The following is a 16,972-nucleotide window of genomic DNA, read 5'->3' as shown; positions in this document are numbered from 1 at the left end:
CCCAGCCCACACCCCCCCCCCCCCCAACCCTCAGTTTGTTTCTCAGAGTCCGTAGTCTCTCATGGTTCATCTCTCCCTCCGATTTCCCTCCCTTCCTTCTCCTAGTGTCCTTCATGCTGTTCCTTATGTTCCACAAATAAGTGAAACCATATGATAATTGACTTTCTCTGCTTGGCTTATTTCACTTAGCATCATCTCCTCCAGTCCCATCCATGTTGATGTAGAAGTTGGGTATTCATCCTTTCTGATGGCTGAGTAATACTCCATTGTATATATGGACTACATCTTTATCCATTCATCTGTTGAAGGGCATCTGGGCTCTTTCCACAGATTGGCTATTGCAGACATTGCTGCTATGAACATTGGGGTGCATATGGCCCTTCTTTTCACTACATCTGTGTCTTTGGGGTAAGTACCCAGGAGTGCAATTGCTGGGTCATAGGGTAGCTCTATTTTTAATTTTTTGAGGCACCTCCACACTGTTTTCCAAAGTGGCTGTACCAACTTGCATTCCCACCAACAGTGTAAGCGGGTTCCCCTTTCTCCACAACGTCTCCAACATTTGTTGTTTCTTGCCTTGTCAATTTTTGCCATCCTGACTGGTGTAAGGTGGTATCTCACTGTGGTTTTGATTTGAATTTCCCTGATGGCTAATGACGATGAACATTTTTTCATGTGTCTGTTAGCCATTTGTATGTCTTCTTTGGTGTTCATGTCTTCTGCCCATTTTTTGACTTGATTATTTGTTTTTTGGGTGTTGAGTTTGAGAAGTTCTTTATAGATCTTGGATACCAGCCCTTTATCTGTAGTGTCCTTTGCAAATATCTTCTCCCATTCTGTGGGTTGCCTCTTTGTTTTGTTGACTGTTTCCTTTGCTGTGCAGAAGCTTTTTATCTTGATGAAGTCCCAAAAGTTCATTTTTGCTTTTGTTTCACTAGCCTTTGGAGATGTTTCTTGAAAGAAGTTGCTGTGGCCGATGTCAGAGAGGTTACTGCCTGTGTACTCCTCCTAGGATTTTGATGGATTCCTGCCTCACATTGAGGTCTTTCATCCATTTTGAGTTTATCTTTGTGTAGGGTGTGAGAGAATGGTCGAGTTTCATTCTTCTTCATGTGGCTGTCCAATTTTCCCAGCACCGTTTATTGAAGAGACTGTCTTTTTTCCATTGCATATTTTTTCCTGCTTTGTCGAAAATTATTTGACCGTAGAGTTGAGGGTCCATATCTGGGCTCTCTATTGTGTTCCGTTGGTCTGTATGTCTGTTTCTGTGCCAGTACCATGCTGTCTTGGTGATCACTGCTTTGTAATATAGCTTGAAATCGGGCAACGTGATGCCCCCAGCTTTGTTTTTCAACATTTCCTTGGCGATTCAGGGTCTTTTCTGATTCCGTACAAATTTTAGATTGTTTGTTCCAGCACTTCGAAAAATGTCATTGGAATTTTGATCGGGATGGCATTGAAGGTATAGATTGCTCTGGGTAGCATAGACATATTAACAATGTTTAGTCTTTTCCATCTTTTTGTGTCTTCAATTTCTTTCATAGAGTGTTATGTATTTCCTAGAGTATCGATCCTTTACCTCTTTGGTTAGGTTTATTCCAAGGTATGTTACGGTTTTTGGTGCTATTGTAAATGGAATCGTTTCTCTAATTTCTCTTTCTACAGTTGCATTGTTAGTGTATAAGAAAGCAACTGATTTCTGTGCATTGATTATGTATCCTGCCACATTACTGAATTGCTGTGTGAGTTCTAGTAATTTGGGGGTGGAGACTTCTGGGTTTTCCACACAAAGTATCGTGTCATCTGTGAAGAGAGAGCATTTGACTTCTTTGCCAATTTGAATACCTTTTATTTCTTTTTGTTGTCTGAATGCTCTTGCTAGGACATGTAGTATTATGTTGAACAATAGTGGTGAGAGTGGGCATCCTTGTCGTGTTCCTGATTAAGGGAAAGACTCTCATCTTTTCCCTATTGATGATATTTGCTGTGGGTTTTTCATAGTTGGATTTTATTAAATTGAGGAATGTTCCCTCTATTCCTATACTCTGAAGAGTTTTAATTAGGAAAGGATGCTGAATTTTGTCAAATGCTTTTTGTGCATCAGTAGAGAGGACCATATGGTTTTTCTCTCTTCTTATTAATGTGTTCTATCACATTGATTTATGAATTTTGAACCACCCTTGCATCCCGGGGATAAATCCCACTTGATCATGGTGGATGATCCTTTTAATGTATTGTTGAATCCTATTAGCTAGGATTTTGTTGAGGATTTTGGAATCCATATTCATCAGGGATATCGGTCTGAAATTCTCCTTTTTGATGGGGTCTTTGCCTGGTTTAGGGATTAAGGTAATGCTGGCCTCATAGAATGAGTCTGGAAGCTTTCCTTCTCTTCCTGTTTTTTGAAACGGCTTCAGTAGAATAGGTATTATTTCTTCTTTGAATGTTTGGTAGAATTCCCCAGGGAATCCATCAGGTCCTGGACTCTTGTTTTTTGGGAGATGTTTGATCACTGCTTCAATCTCATTACTGGTTATTGGCCTATTCAGGTTGTCAATTTCTTCCTGTTTCAGTCTTGGCAGTTTATAGGTTTCCAGGAAGGCTTCCATTTCATCCATATTGCTCAGTTTATTGGCATATAGTTGATAATAATTTCTAATAATTGTTTCTATTTCCTTGGTGTTAGTCATGATCTTTCCTGTTTTATTAATAATTTTATTAATTTGGGTCCTTTTTCTTTTCTTTTGGATTAGTCTGGCCAGTGGTGTATCAATCTTATTCTTTCAAAGAACCAGCTTCTAGGTTCGTTGATCTGATCTCCTCGTTTCTGGTTTCTAATTTACTGATACCTGCTCTAATCTTAATTATCTCTCTTCTAATGCATGGCTTAGGCATCATTTGTTGCTTTTCTCTAGTTCATTAAGGTGTAGAGTTGGTGAATTCGTGATTTTTCTGTTTCTTTGAGTGAGGCTTGGATGCCTATGTATTTCCCCCTTAGGATCGCCTTTGCAGTATCCCATAGGTTTTGGACCGATGTGTTTTCATTCTTATTGGTTTCCATGAATTGTTTAAGTTCTTCCTTGTTTTCCTGGTTGACCCTAACATCCTTGAGGAGAGTGGTCTTTAGCTTCCAAGTGTTTGAATTTCTGCCAAATTTTTTCTTGTGATTGAGTTCCAGTTTTAAAGCATTGTGGTCTGAGAATATGCAGGGAATAATCTAAATCTTTTGGTACCAGTTGAGACCTGATTTGTGACCCAGTATGTGGTCTATTCTGGAGAAAGTTCCATGTGCGCTTGAGAGGAATGAGTATTCTGTTGTTTTAGGGTGGAATGTCTGTATATATCTATAAGGTCCATCTGGTCCAGGGTGTCATTCAAAGCTCTTGTTTCTTTGTTGATTTTCTGCTTAGAGGATCTGTCTCTTGCTGAGAGTGGAGTATTGAGGTTTCCTACAATTAACGTATTGTTATCAATATGACTATTTTGGTTAACAGTTGGCTTTTGTAGATGGCTCCTCCCATGTTGGAGGCATATATATTTACAATTGTTAGATCTTCTTGCTGGATAGACCCTTTGAGAATGATATAGTATCCTTTTGTGTCTCTAACTACAGTCTTTAGTTTAAAATCTAATTTGTCTAAGATAAGAATTGCTACCCCAGCTTTATTTTGAGGTCTGCCGGCATGGAAGGTGGATCTCCATCCCTTCACTTTCAGTCTGGATGTATCTTTAGGCTCAAAATGAGTGTCTTGTAGACAGCATATGGATGGGTCCTTTTTTATCCAGTCTGCAACCCTGTGACATATTATGGGAGCATTTAGGCCGTTCACGTTGAGAGTGATTATCGAAAGATATGCATTTATTGTTATCATGTTGCCTGTGAAGACCTTGTTTTTATAGATTGTCCCTGTAAATTTCTGTTGTATATCACTCTTGGGGTCTTTCTCCTTTTAGAGAACCCCCCTTAATATTTCTTGCAGGGCCTGCTTAGTGGTCACATATTATTTCAGTTTCTGCCAGTGTTGGAAGCTCTGCATCTCTCCATCCATTCTAAATGACAGCCTTGCCAGATAAAGTATTCTTGGCTGCATGTTATTCTTGTTTAGTACCCTGAATATGTCTTCCCAGGCCTTTCTGGCTTGCCAGGTCTCTGTGGATAGGTCTGACTTTATTCTGATGTTCCTCCCTCTGTACGTAAGGAATGTCTTCCCCCCTAACTGCCCTTAAGATGGTTTCCTTGGTTCTAAGATTTGTGAGTTTTACTATTACATGCCGGGGTGTTGGTCTGTTTTCTTTGATCTTAGGAGGTGTCCTCTCTGCCTCTAGGATACGAATGTTTGTTTCATTCCCCAGATTAGGAAAGTTCTCAGCTACAATTTGATTAAATATATCTTCTAGTCCTCTCTCTCTCCACCCTCTCAGGGATTCCAATAATTCTGACATTGGAACATTTCATAGTGTCACTTATTTCTCTGATTCTGTTTTCATGGATTTTGAGTTGTTTTTCTCTGGCCGCCTCTTTTCCCTTTTTATCTATTAAATGGTCTTCCAGGTCACTAATTCGTTCTTCTGCATTGCTTAATTTAGCTGTTAGATTATCTAGGTTAGATTGGATCTCATTGATAGCATTTTTAAGTTTACCAATTCAACTTTCATTTCTGCCCTTAGAGATCTATGTTGCCTTGAATTGATTTCTCCATTCTAGCTATTGTCTTCACAATTGCTAGCCTGAATTCCATCTCTGACATCTTGGTTAGATCTTCCATTTCTTTTTTTGAAACAGCTTCAGAAGAATAGGTATCAATTCTTTAAATGTTTGGTAGAATTCCTTTGGGAAGCCATGCAGCCCCAGGCTCTTGTTTGTTGGGAGACTTTGATTACTGCTTCAATTTCCTTGCTGATTATGGGTCTGTTCAGATTTTCTATTTCTTCCTAAATTAGTTTTGGTAGTTTATAGGTCTCTAGGAATGAATGCATGTTTTTCTTCCAGATTGCCTCATTTGTTGGCATATAGTTGCTTATAATATGTTCTTATAATTATTTGTATTTCTTAGGTGTTGGTTGTGATCTCTCCTCTTTCAATCATGATGTTATTTGTTTGGGCCCTTTCTCTTTGAGAAGTCTGGCCAGGGGTTTATCAATCTTACTGTTTCTTTCAGAGAACCAGCTCCTAGTTTCGTTGATCTGTTCTGTTCTTTGGTTTCTATTTCATTGATTTCTCCTCTCATCTTTATTAATTCTCTTCTCCTGCTGGGTTTAGGCTTTCTTTGCTGTTCTTTCTCCAGCTCCTTTAGGCGTAGGGTTAGGCTGTGTATTTGAGACCTTTCTAGTTTCTTGAGAAAGGCTTGTATTCCTATATACTTCCCTCTTAGGATCGCTTTTGCTGCATCCCAGAGGTTTTGATCATTTGTGTTTTCAGTTTCATTTGTCCTCATGAATTTTTAAAATTCTTTAATTTCCCGGTTGACCCATTCGTTCTTTAGTAGGATGTTCTTTAGCCTCCATGTATTTAAGTTTTTTTCAAATTTCCTCTTGTGATTGAGTTCAGGTTTCAAACTATTGTGGTCTGAAAATATGCAGCGAATGATCCTAGTCTTTTGGTACCAGTTGAGACCTGATTTTTGAACCAGTATGTGATCTTATGTGGAGAGTGTTCCATGTGCACTTGAGAAGAATGTGTATGCTTTTGCTTTAGAATGGAATGTCCTGAATATATCTCTGAAGTCCATCTGGTCCAGTGTGTCATTCAAGGCCTTTGTTTCCTTGTTGATCTTCTGCTTTAGATGATCTGTCCATTGCCGTGAGTGGGGTGTTAATGTCCCCTACTAAAATTGTATTATTATCAATATGTTTCTTTAATTATATTATTAATTGGCTTCTATAATTGGCTGATCCCATGTTAGAGTCATAAACATTTACAACATTTATTAGATCTTGTTGTATAGACCCTTTAATTATGATGTAGTTTATCTCTTATTGCAGTCTTTGGTTTAAAATCTAATTTATTTGGTATAAGGATTGTCATTCCAGCTTTCTTTTGATGTCCCTTAGTGTGATAAGTGGTTTTCCATCCCCTCACTTTTAATCTGAAGTGTCTTTGAGTCTAAAACGAGTCTCTTGCAGACATATCAATGGGTCTTGCTTTTTTATCCAATATGATACCCTGTCTTTTGATTGGGGCATTTAGCCCATTGACATTCAGGGTAACTATTGAAAGATGTGAATTTAGTGCCATTGTATTACCTGTAAAGTGACTGTTTCTGTATATTGTCTCTGTTCCTTTCTGGTTTGTGTTACTTTTTGGCTCTCTCTTCGCTGAAAGGATCCCTTTTAATATTTCTTGTAGGGCTGTTTTGGTGATCACAAATTCTTTTAGTTGGTTTGTCCTGAAAGCTTTTTATCACTTCTTCTATCTTGAATGATAGCCTAGCTGGATAAAGTATTCTTGGCTGCATATTTTTCTCATTTAACACCCTGAATATATCATGCCAGTCCTTTCTGGCCTGCCAGGTCTCTGTGGATAGGTCTCCTGCGATTTTATGTTTGTAAACTTGTAGGTTATAGACCTCTTGTCTGCAGCTGCTTTCAGCATTTTCTCTTTGTCTCTTAGATTTGCAAATTTCATTATTATATGTCAGGGTGTTGACCTATTTTTATTGATTTTTGAGGGAGCTTCTCTGTGCCACCTGGACTGGGATGCGTATTTCTTTCTCTAGATTAGGTATGTTCTCTGCTATAATTTCCTCCAATATATCTACTACCCTGCTCTCTCTTTCCTCTTCTGAGATGCCAATTATTCTAATATTGTTTCACTTTATGGTATCACTTATCTCTCAGATATTCCCCTTGTGGTCCAGTAATTGTTTATCTCTTTTTGTCAGCTTCTTTGTTCTCTATCATTTGGTCTTCTAGATCACTAATTCTGTCTTCTGCCTCATTTATCCTAGCATTTAGAATCTGCATATTTTTATTGCATCTCATTAATAGCCTTTTTGATTTCAACTTAATTAGATTTTAGTTCTTTTATTTCTCCAGAAGGGGATTCTCCAGTGTCTTCTATGCTTTTTTTCAAGTCCAGCTAGTGTTTTTATAATTGTTATTCTGGACTCCAGTTCTGACATCTTTCTTTATGTCCATACTGATTAGCTCCCTGGCAGTCATTACTGCCTTTTGTTCTCTTTTTTGAATTGAGCTTTTCCCATCTTGTCATTCTGTCCAGAGAAGAATAGATGAAAAAGAGAACAAAATACTAAAATGGCAACAGTGATCTCAGAGAAATATATACTAATCAAATTGAAAGAGAGGTGAAACCAGAAGAAAGAAAAAAAAGGAAGGAAAAAAGAATATAATCAGACAGGTTTGCAAAATAGAGCAATACACTGGATCCTGTGTGCATTTTGGTCTGTTTGTTAGAAAACTAGATCTCAAAATTGTAAAGAAAGACAAACTTAAATAGGTACAAAAATAAAATTGAATAGAATGAAAGGATAGAATGTAACTGTGAAAATGAAAATTAAAAGGTAAGCAGAAACGAGAAAAAATATCATCAACAAAAAAACAAGGCATATAAACAGGTGAATGGAACAGAGCAATACACTATATCCTGAGTGTATTTTGGTTAGTTTGTTATAAGAAAGTACATCTCAAAATTGTAAAGAAAAACTTATATATACATATATATGTATCAAAATAAAATTAAATAGATTGAAAGGATAAATTGTAAACTGTAAAAATGAAAAGTAAAAAAGACTTCTAACAAAACGAAACAATACCAAAAAGAAACAATAAAAAAAAAAATATGATCAGACAAGTGAATAGAACAGAGCCTTACACTAGATTTGGGGTGTATTTTGCTCTGTTAGAAGTCACTGCATCCCAAAATTGTAAGGAAGAAAAATACATATACACAAAATAAAATTAAATACAAAGAAGGGATAAAATGTAACTGTAAAAATGAAAATTGAAAAAGATTTTTTTAAGATTGATTTATCAGATAGAGTGTGTGCAGGCACACGCAGAAGCAGGGGGAGAGGCAGGCAGAGGGAGAAGCAGGCTCCATGCCAAGCAAGCAGCCCCATGTGGGACTTGATCCCAGGTTCCTGGGATCATGACCTGAGCCAAAGCCAGATGCCCAACTGACTGAGCTACCCAGGCGTCTCTTTTATAAAAAGATTTTTTAAAAAGTTGATAAAAGAAGAAATTTGTTAAAAAAGGAAAGAGAAAAAAATTTAAAAAAAATTAGAACTGAAAGACTAAAGAATCATGGGGAAAAAAGCCATGAGTTCTGTGTTCTGTATTCTCCTAGCTCTGGAGTTGTGCAGTTCTCATCTCTCTCTCCCCCTGTGGATCTTCTGGGGTAGGGGCCTGTTGCTTTGATTCTCCAGTGTATTTTCCCCAGGTCGAATTGCACTGCCCTTGCCAGGGGGCCAGGCTAAGTAATCTGCTCTGGGTTGCTATATGTGGCTTATGTTCCCTGAAGGCTTTCCTCACAGCTTTAGAGGATGAGACTGAAAACATGAGTTTGGGGCCCCACTCTTCACTGACCCCTCAGAGAAAAGCAGTCACTCACTCCTGTCTCCCTGGTCTCCGGCTGCATTCCATGCTCACCCAGCTTGTGACCAAATATTTTTGTCACAGGCACTCCACCCCGTTTTGAGTCTCCAAACCCTACAGACTCCTGCAGCACTCTCCCACACTGATCCTCTTGGTGGAGGAAGGGGGTTCTCCCCGGTTCTGCCGTTTGTTGTGCCCCTGCTTGGACAGCAGTAGCCTGACAGTGCCATGGTTCGGTTTATGGCATCCCTGGGTACTCTGATGCCTGGGAGCTCTGCCACACTCAGGCACCCCCGGTCTTCCTGTGACCCCGAGGGTCCTGAGACCACCCTGTCCTACCTAGGATTCCGCTTCTGCTTCACTGCCTGAGCCAGCTTACAGAGGCTCCCCCACTCCTTGGTTTATCTCCCCACATATTGCCTCGGATTCACTTCTCCACACTTCCTGCCTTGCAGAAAGTGGTCGATTTTCTATTTGTAGAGTTGCAGCTATTCTTTTCTTAGATCTCCAGTTAGAGATCTCCAGTTCATAATAATCTGATAGCTATCCAGTTGAATTCCTGGGACCAGATGAAACTAAGGTCTCCTAGTCTTCCGCCATCTTGGACTCCTCTCCAGATGTTAAATATTTTAAGAAGTGGAAGTCTTTAGTATTTTACCTTCTAAAGTTAACAGACCGATCTATTTGAAGTCTGTTCTTCTACCTCCTGTTTTCTTCTGTGCACAAATAATATTAGTTATTAGAAGAATACAATGTTAATATTTTGAAAAAGTGGGGTGCTGCTGTTTTTAATTTAATTTAAAAAATTCAATAATACATTTTTAATATTTTTCCAGAAAGCTAAAATGTACCAATTTGGGAAGAGACTCATCTCTTACATAGCTTTATCTTTTTTGGTTCTTTTCTTCATTTAGTCTTTCTTTCCATGTTTTCTTGTACTTTTTTTTTTTTTTTCTATGTTAGCCTCTATTATCCTCTTCCTCTATAACTGATTTCTTTCTTATATTTTCTTCATTCTTGGGAGTGAAGTTTTCAGATCTTTTCTTCTTTGTCAAGTAGGGGTATCAGCTTCTAGAACATACACATGTAGTTAGTTACCCTTGTCAAATGTGGTTGTTTTGACAAATGTGATTATTTATGAAAACCCTTCATTTGAAAAATAAGGCTCTCTGATAGGATCATAGTTATTCATTTCTTTCAGTGACCTCATTTATTCACTCAGTCAAATATTTATCGAGTCTCTATTGGACACTGTGCTAAGTTTTGGAGAGCAAAGTAGTGATAAAAACAGATGTAGTTTTAGGCCTTTGATGGATCTTATCATCTTAAGATAGGACAGACTTAGGACTAAGTGTTATCCACTTAAATTTAAAATTCACTTAAAAAGCAATTTTAAAGAACCCAGGAAGAGTAGCTGTAAGAAGTACCCACTGCCATCACACAGACATTGCACCCCTGGCAGGATATCCTTGTCTTCCCCAAGGACTGAGTTTCATGCCGTGTTGGGGAAAGTGCCTGGAAACTTGCTCTCTGAAACTTACTGGAACTTACCCTCTGATGTGATGGGGAAGCTCTTCATGGGAGAGTGTCTCCCTGAATGCGTTCTGCTGTGAAACTGACTGAAGGGGGTTTTTAGGGAAAGGATGGCTGTTGGATGCTGTTGGTACTTGTGCACAGCATGCATTTGGTTTTGGGGGAAGTCGCACCACTGTAGGATATTGCTGAGTGAGCACACTGACACCAGGAAGCAACATCTTTTCTTCCTGCAGTGTCTCCCGAGGGTTTCCTATCTCCTTCAGTATTAATTTGTGACAGAAAAGGATTGAAAAGGTTCAGATCTACATTGACAAGGCAGACACATGAGTGAATTTGGAGCTGATGGGGGAAACAAACTGCTAATGGACTCAGATGCTGTGAAGGAAATGAGAATAATGGGTATCTCCATATAGTTTTGGTGACAGGATCAGAGAATAGCTCTTGGAAAAAGTAACATTAAGACCAGATGTGTGTGTAGGACCCACCCAGCTGAAGAGTATAAAGAAGAATCTTCAAAGCAGTGGTAAACTGTGAGGGTCCCAGCCTGGGACAGAATTGGGTGATTTTGGCAGCTACAGAAGGCTAGGTTGGTTCTAATGTAGTAAGCGAGGGGGAGTGGAATGATGTTAAAAAGGCAGGCATAGTGTTGGTAAAATAAGACTTTGAAAGTCATATTAAACAATTAGGCTTTTGTTCTTAGTGCAGTGGGAAGTAGAAGAGAGACAGAGTAGACTTAAATCCAAACCCAATTATTCAACGTCCCCCTCTTCCATTAAGAAACAAACTAGACAGATCAGTGTCTCCTGGCATCCAGGAAGCTCTCTTTGAAAGTAAGGCCTAAGGTAAGACTTTCAGGAGTACAGGACTTGGATTTGTAGAGTCAGGAATACATGACACAAATTATTTTATTTTTTTTTTAATTTTTTAAGATTTTATTTTATTTCTTTGACAGAGACATAGCAAGAGCAGGAACACAAGCAGGGGGAGGGGCAGAGGCAGAGAGAGCAGCAGGCTTCTTGTGGAGCAGGGAGCCCGATGCAGGGCTCCATCCCAGGACCCCGGGATCATGAGTTGAAGGCAGTCACTTAACGACTGAGCCACCCAGGCACCCCGAGACAGATTATTTTGATTGAGGAAGTCTTACAGTGGAGATGGAAATGAAGATAGAAAAGTGCTTACCGGTGAGACTGAGAATCTTGAATGCCAGATTGTCCTTTCTGGCTGCTGCTTGGGACTCTCCTACCTGTCATACCATACAAATTAACTTGAGTAAAACCATGTTGTCTGTGTTTGAATACAGATCATTTGGGGGGAAAAATTAACAACTGTGCTTTGAGTCAGTTCTGTACTTAAGTTTCAAGCTTATTGAATGTTTCATAGAACTTGATTTTTTGGATATGTATGTCCCTGGTTTTACCCAAATTGAGTTTGTGGGTTAGAAACATTTCTTTGAGGAACCATCACAATTTTGTACTCAGTTATATTGAATTAGGAGTGTACACAGACATTGATTAACAAATTACATTATGTTGAAAATATTTTCTCAAGTTATTTTTAAAATTAATGCATCACATTATTTTCAATTTAAATTTTCTGCAGGTCTACTGTATATTATTGAAACACAGAAAGTTCTTGATCTCAAAATTAATTTGAAGGCTTCGTATGTTATTATCCCACAAGGTGGAATTTTTAGCCCTACATCAAATCTACTACTTTTGGATCTTGGTCATCTAAAGGTATATACTAACATTTGCCCTATATTATGATATTTAAAGGTGTTTCTCTGTTTAAGATGCATTTTGTTTTTTAAACAGTTTGATTTGCTATTGTGATTATTAGCTTTATGGTATACCGATTGTAGGATTTGAAAATTCTTTCTTTCTAGTAAATAATATTAAGTTTTATTTAACCAGGTAGTTTTCTACATTTCTGATACCAAAATGATCGTTTTTAACTCTGCAGGTTAGGGGTGAACCTAGAAATTATATTTATAGAATTTGAGAGTATTGTTTGAGGAGATTATTTCCTTTTCAATGTAAAATTACTACTTGACTAAAATACATCAAATGGTGGGGGATTCTGGAAATAATCAAATCTTCATCCTTCTGAAATTTTTTGTGTATATAACTAGATACTGACATTTTAATATCTGTTAAGTAAACATAACTTGAGAGACAATCTGATTGAATTTACCTAAGCATTTCCCTTTCCATCCAATTATGTACATTTTTCTTCCTCAGTTTTGAGTAGAGAATCATTTTTTTCTGTGTTTCTAGATCTGCACAGTTTTATGTGGTACCACTGGCTACATGTGTTTATACTGATTAAAATTAACATATAAAATTAGTTCTTTAGTCACATTAGTCACATTCAAGAATTTAACAGTCATAAGTGCCTTGGGGCTGCTATTTCAGCACAGAGAAACAGTGCCATCCTTGTAGAAAGTTCTGTGGGACTGCTCTAGATCGTTAAATGTATATTCAATAGCTATAAGAATTTTAAAGATCCAAGAAGGATAGGTTATATTGGAAAGCTTTTCTAGCTACCTAACAAATATGTGCCTTTCCTTGATATTGACATTATTCTTTATTCTTTGTTTTTACTCTTCAGTTCATAATTACATAAACGCTTGCTGGACTTAGGTTTATAATAAAATTTATACAGTTATTCATATTTGACTATAGAATTGTTTCAAGGGCAGTGTGGTTTGGTAGCAGTAGCATAACGTCACGGATAAGGTATCTATCTAGTTTTGTGACCTTAGGCAATTTGTTTAACCTTTTATCTAACATTCATTACCCTTCAGAGATAATCAGTTTTGACAATCTGCTGCACGTGAGCTATATGAAATAGAAGTGAAAATGTTAAGGCATGTGCGTGCATGCACACACACACACGTGAATGAGTAAGATCTTTCTATACTGTGGTGGAGTGATTGATCTCCAGGATGTTTAAGTGAAAAAAGTAATATGTATAGTATGCCTGTATAGTATGCCACGAAGGAGATGGTACAAATATAACTTCTGTGAGGTTGTCTAAATGGCGGAGTTGGAACTACACTTTATCCTAATATTAATTCTGGATTATTCTTCTTATAAAACTATCAAAATACCTGTCGTCATGACATAGAAATATTTTGTAGGTTCTGTTTGTCTCTTATCAGATAGAAAAGGTTCAAATGTATTGTTCTCCAGGGCTGGCTTGGTTTCCCTCTTTTAATTACATAATTGAGAAATATAACTTAGTGTGTAAAAATTCAGTTTGTCCCTGGTCTTCTCATTATACATGTTATGGATAAAGACGTTTCTGTTAGCCTTACATGTCAGCTTGTGAGTCTGTCTTATCTTCTATTAAGTTTTTGTGTTAAGAGTCTTAAAAGATAAAAATTTATTATTTTTATTTTGAAGTATTTTGCATCATCTAAACTGTTAAAATTAACTTAAGGTGACAAGTAAAAGTCGTTCAGAATTGCCAGATATGAAACCAGGTGGGGCCAGACTTGAAGAGATCATGCATAGAGCTTATGATTCCTTTGATGTTCAGCTTACAAGCATACAGCTGCTTTACAGCACAGTTGGTAAGTATATAATGCATTCTTTATTGATTCATGTTGCTGAAATGATTAGGTTTTTAGACAGTTTCTCTGAAGACCTTCATCCCAAATATATTAAAACTTTTATATTTTGAGGACACCTGGGTGGCTCAGTTGTTGGGACACCTGGGTGGCTCAGTTGGTTAAGCATCTGCCTTCAGCTCAGGTCATGATCTCAGGGTTCTGGGATTGAGTCCTGTGTTGGGCTCCTTGCTCGGTGGGGAGTCTACTTCTCCCTCAGCCCCTCCCCCTTCCTCTCCCTATTTTCTTTCTCGTTCTCACATAAATAAGTAAAATCTTTAAAAGAAAAAACTTATATTTTTGAATTAGAAGTAATAGTAGGTAATAGTAGGTAGTGTCTAGGAGCAATATCTCAGATATTTGATTTTACTGCTCCAGAGATTTTGTCAGTGTCTGGAGACATTTTTGATTGTCACAGGTGAGGAGTAGGGGCATTACTAGCATCTAGTGAGTGGAAGTCAGGGATGCTGCTAAACGTCATACAATGTAGAGGAGAGCCACCTCACAACACTTATTTGGCCCAAATATCAATGGTGCTGAAATTGAGATATCCTTTGGACAAGGTTGGAAAACATTGGCACATATTTAAAATATTTGTTTTATACATGATAATCAGAAGAGGCTGCTCACAGCCAGAGGCATTCCATCCTGGGGCCTCTGACCCTCTAGGCCATAAACAGCCACACAAAGACCAAGGAAGATGTTAGGAGGATTGAGGAGGGTAACACAGGCATACTTTTACCCCATTCACTTTTGATGGAGTCTCTGATTCAGATCTAGTTTTTTGATGAAGTAAACAGAGCCAGAAATTGACTTGTCAGGAGCCAAAGTAGATAGAGATTTGAGACTAGTTGAGCCCTCTTTCTGCTGTGTCATACTGTTTCTGAATCCCTGGTGTGTTAGTAAACATAAACATTTAGATAATTCAATAGCGTTGGATTGGTGGATGTTTTAGAGATCTGTGTATATGGTCAAATTTTAATTATCTGAGCTAACCAATAAAAAACAATGAGAACCCAAGGTAATGGTTATTAAAAGTGTTAAATTATATATTTCTGGGACATTTTTATTTTCTTTATATCTGTTTTAGGATAATAAACTTGATTTCTGTTTTTATCATATTCTAGTTGGTGTAGGAGAAGCCCAGAAGTGTAGTGGGTGGCAAATAATAAATGATTTATAGAAAACCCATAATTTTTTTTTCAAGGAATAAATAACAGTATTGTGGTATGTTTGGTACATTTTGGTCATTATTTTTGAAGTCCATGAAGTATACTTAATATTTAAGATATTGAGATGCTTTGTGAAGAAAAATTTAAAAGTATTCCATTATTGTCTGAAAATTATTGAAATTCCTTAGAATTGTTTTTATAAGTGTTAACTGTTCTTAAATAATTGAATCTTTTTTAGAGCAATGTATTTTTGACATTGGGGTTACTTTAGGTAATTGTCATAAACTCTCTTGATAAATACTGAGAATAGAAGGAAATATTTCATTAATCCTGATACTGTTAGAATTTTGAAAATTGTAGTAGAGTTCATTTTACTACCTTTTTCTGCATCTAATCTTTCTTTGGCTTGGTCTTCCTTGATTGAAGACTTCTTACTCAGAATTATTAGGCTCAAATGAGGTGTAATGTATATGAAGATGCATTGTATCACACAAATTTTATGTTAGCAGATCTGCATGTAAATTTCAGCTTGTATCAGACACTAGCCCTTTGATCATAAGCAAATTAAAAGTTCCTGAGTTTCAGTTTTCTAAAATGAGATGATTAAACACCATTGTGAGAACTAGAATTTAAATATTGCCTAGAACAATGCCTATTACAAATCTCAAATAATTGGTAGTTTTTATTAATACAGAAGAACTGTGCTTTTATCTACTTTTTTCATTATTGCCTTAGAGCCATGTTGTTTTTTGGGTAAAGTATCTGCTGGGTGTAGTGTTGGTAAATGGATGCACAGTAGATTTGATTAAACTGTGTCATTGGTTTTTTAATAAGCCTTTTCTTATTGAAACAGAGTCTTTGAAGCAGCAAAAGGAGTGAAAGGGAAATGACTTTACCTGCTCATTGTGTGACCTGGGAAGATGGCATTAAGATTATCTAGATGTAGGAAGATTTTTTCCATACCATGCAGTATATGACTACAAAGTATTAATAGTGATTTTAGGTCTAATGTGTTTTTCAAATTATATGGGTGCTAAATAAACATGTATTGTTTTCCATAATTAGGCGATGATTGGAGAGAAGCACGAAAACTCAACGTATCTACACAGCATATTTTGGTACCTATGCACTTCAATGTGGAGCTCTCTAAGGCCATGGTTTTCATGGATATAAGGATGCCCAAGTATGTATTGTCTCTCTCGTGAGATTGTAGATTTTCTAAGGAAATACCATATTTCACTGATTTTTTTTTTTGTGGTAAAATATATGTAACATAAACTTTATTTTTAAGTGTATAACTCAGTGGCATATTTTTAAGTGTATAATTCAGTGGCATCAATACATTCACATCCATCACCATCCATCTCCATAACTTTGTCATCTTCCCAAACTGAAACTGTACTCGTAAAATAATTCCCCACTCCCCCAGCCCATGGCAATCATGATTGATTATGTTCTCTCTCTATAAATCTGGCTACTCTGGGTACCTTACATAAATGGAACCATGCAATGTTTGTCCTTCTGTGAGTTATTGTACATAGCATAATGCCTTCAAGGTTTATCCATATTGTAGCATATACCAGAAATTCATTTGTTTTTAAGGCTGAAAAATATTCCACTGCATATATTCAGATCACATTTTGTTTATCTCTTCATCTGTCAATGGATGTTTGGATCATTCCAATGAAATTTAGCTGGTGTAATAGTGCTGCCGTGAAGATTGATATACAAATATCTGTTCGAGTCCTTGCTCTAAATTTTTCTGTTTATATATTCAGAAGTGGAATTTCTGGATCATAAGATAATTTTAATTTTTTGACGAACTAGCCCTACTTGTTTTCCATAGCAGCTGTACCATTATATTTCCATGAGCAGTGCGCGAGGGTTCCAATTTTTCCATCTCTTATTTTCTTATTTTTAAAAATAGTCCTCCCCAATACATATGAAGTAGTATGTAATTACAGTTTTCAATTGCATTTTCCTAATGATTACTGATTAGGTAATTTTCAGGTATTTACTGGCCGTTTACATATTTCTTTGGAGAAATATATTTTCAGGTCCTTTGCCCATCTTTAATTGGGATTTTTGTTAAGTTGCA

The 16,972-nt window shown here is 37.1% G+C and overlaps 1 protein-coding gene across 6 annotated transcripts in view; it reads left to right on the top strand.

Annotated features, from left to right (window-relative positions):
- VPS13A (vacuolar protein sorting 13 homolog A) overlaps window positions 1-16,972 on the top strand; it is a 267,302-nt gene that overhangs the window by 79,619 nt on the left and 170,711 nt on the right. For all 6 annotated transcript variants that reach the window (XR_012374024.1, XR_012374025.1, XM_025891365.2 and 3 more), the window contains exons 20-22: window positions 11,689-11,825; window positions 13,534-13,666; window positions 15,940-16,057. Coding sequence is in view for 4 of the 6 variants with exons in the window: in XM_025891365.2 (XP_025747150.1) it covers window positions 11,689-11,825; window positions 13,534-13,666; window positions 15,940-16,057 (388 nt within the window). In the remaining 2 variants the exon portion in view is untranslated. The remainder of the gene's footprint in view (window positions 1-11,688; window positions 11,826-13,533; window positions 13,667-15,939; window positions 16,058-16,972) is intronic.

Source organism: Callorhinus ursinus, unplaced genomic scaffold (assembly GCF_003265705.2).
Source record: "Callorhinus ursinus isolate GAN/ISIS: 27379988/994484 unplaced genomic scaffold, GSC_fseal_2.0 scaffold28, whole genome shotgun sequence".
Lineage (NCBI taxonomy): Eukaryota > Metazoa > Chordata > Mammalia > Carnivora > Otariidae > Callorhinus > Callorhinus ursinus.
This window is presented reverse-complemented; position numbering and strand designations above follow the sequence as displayed.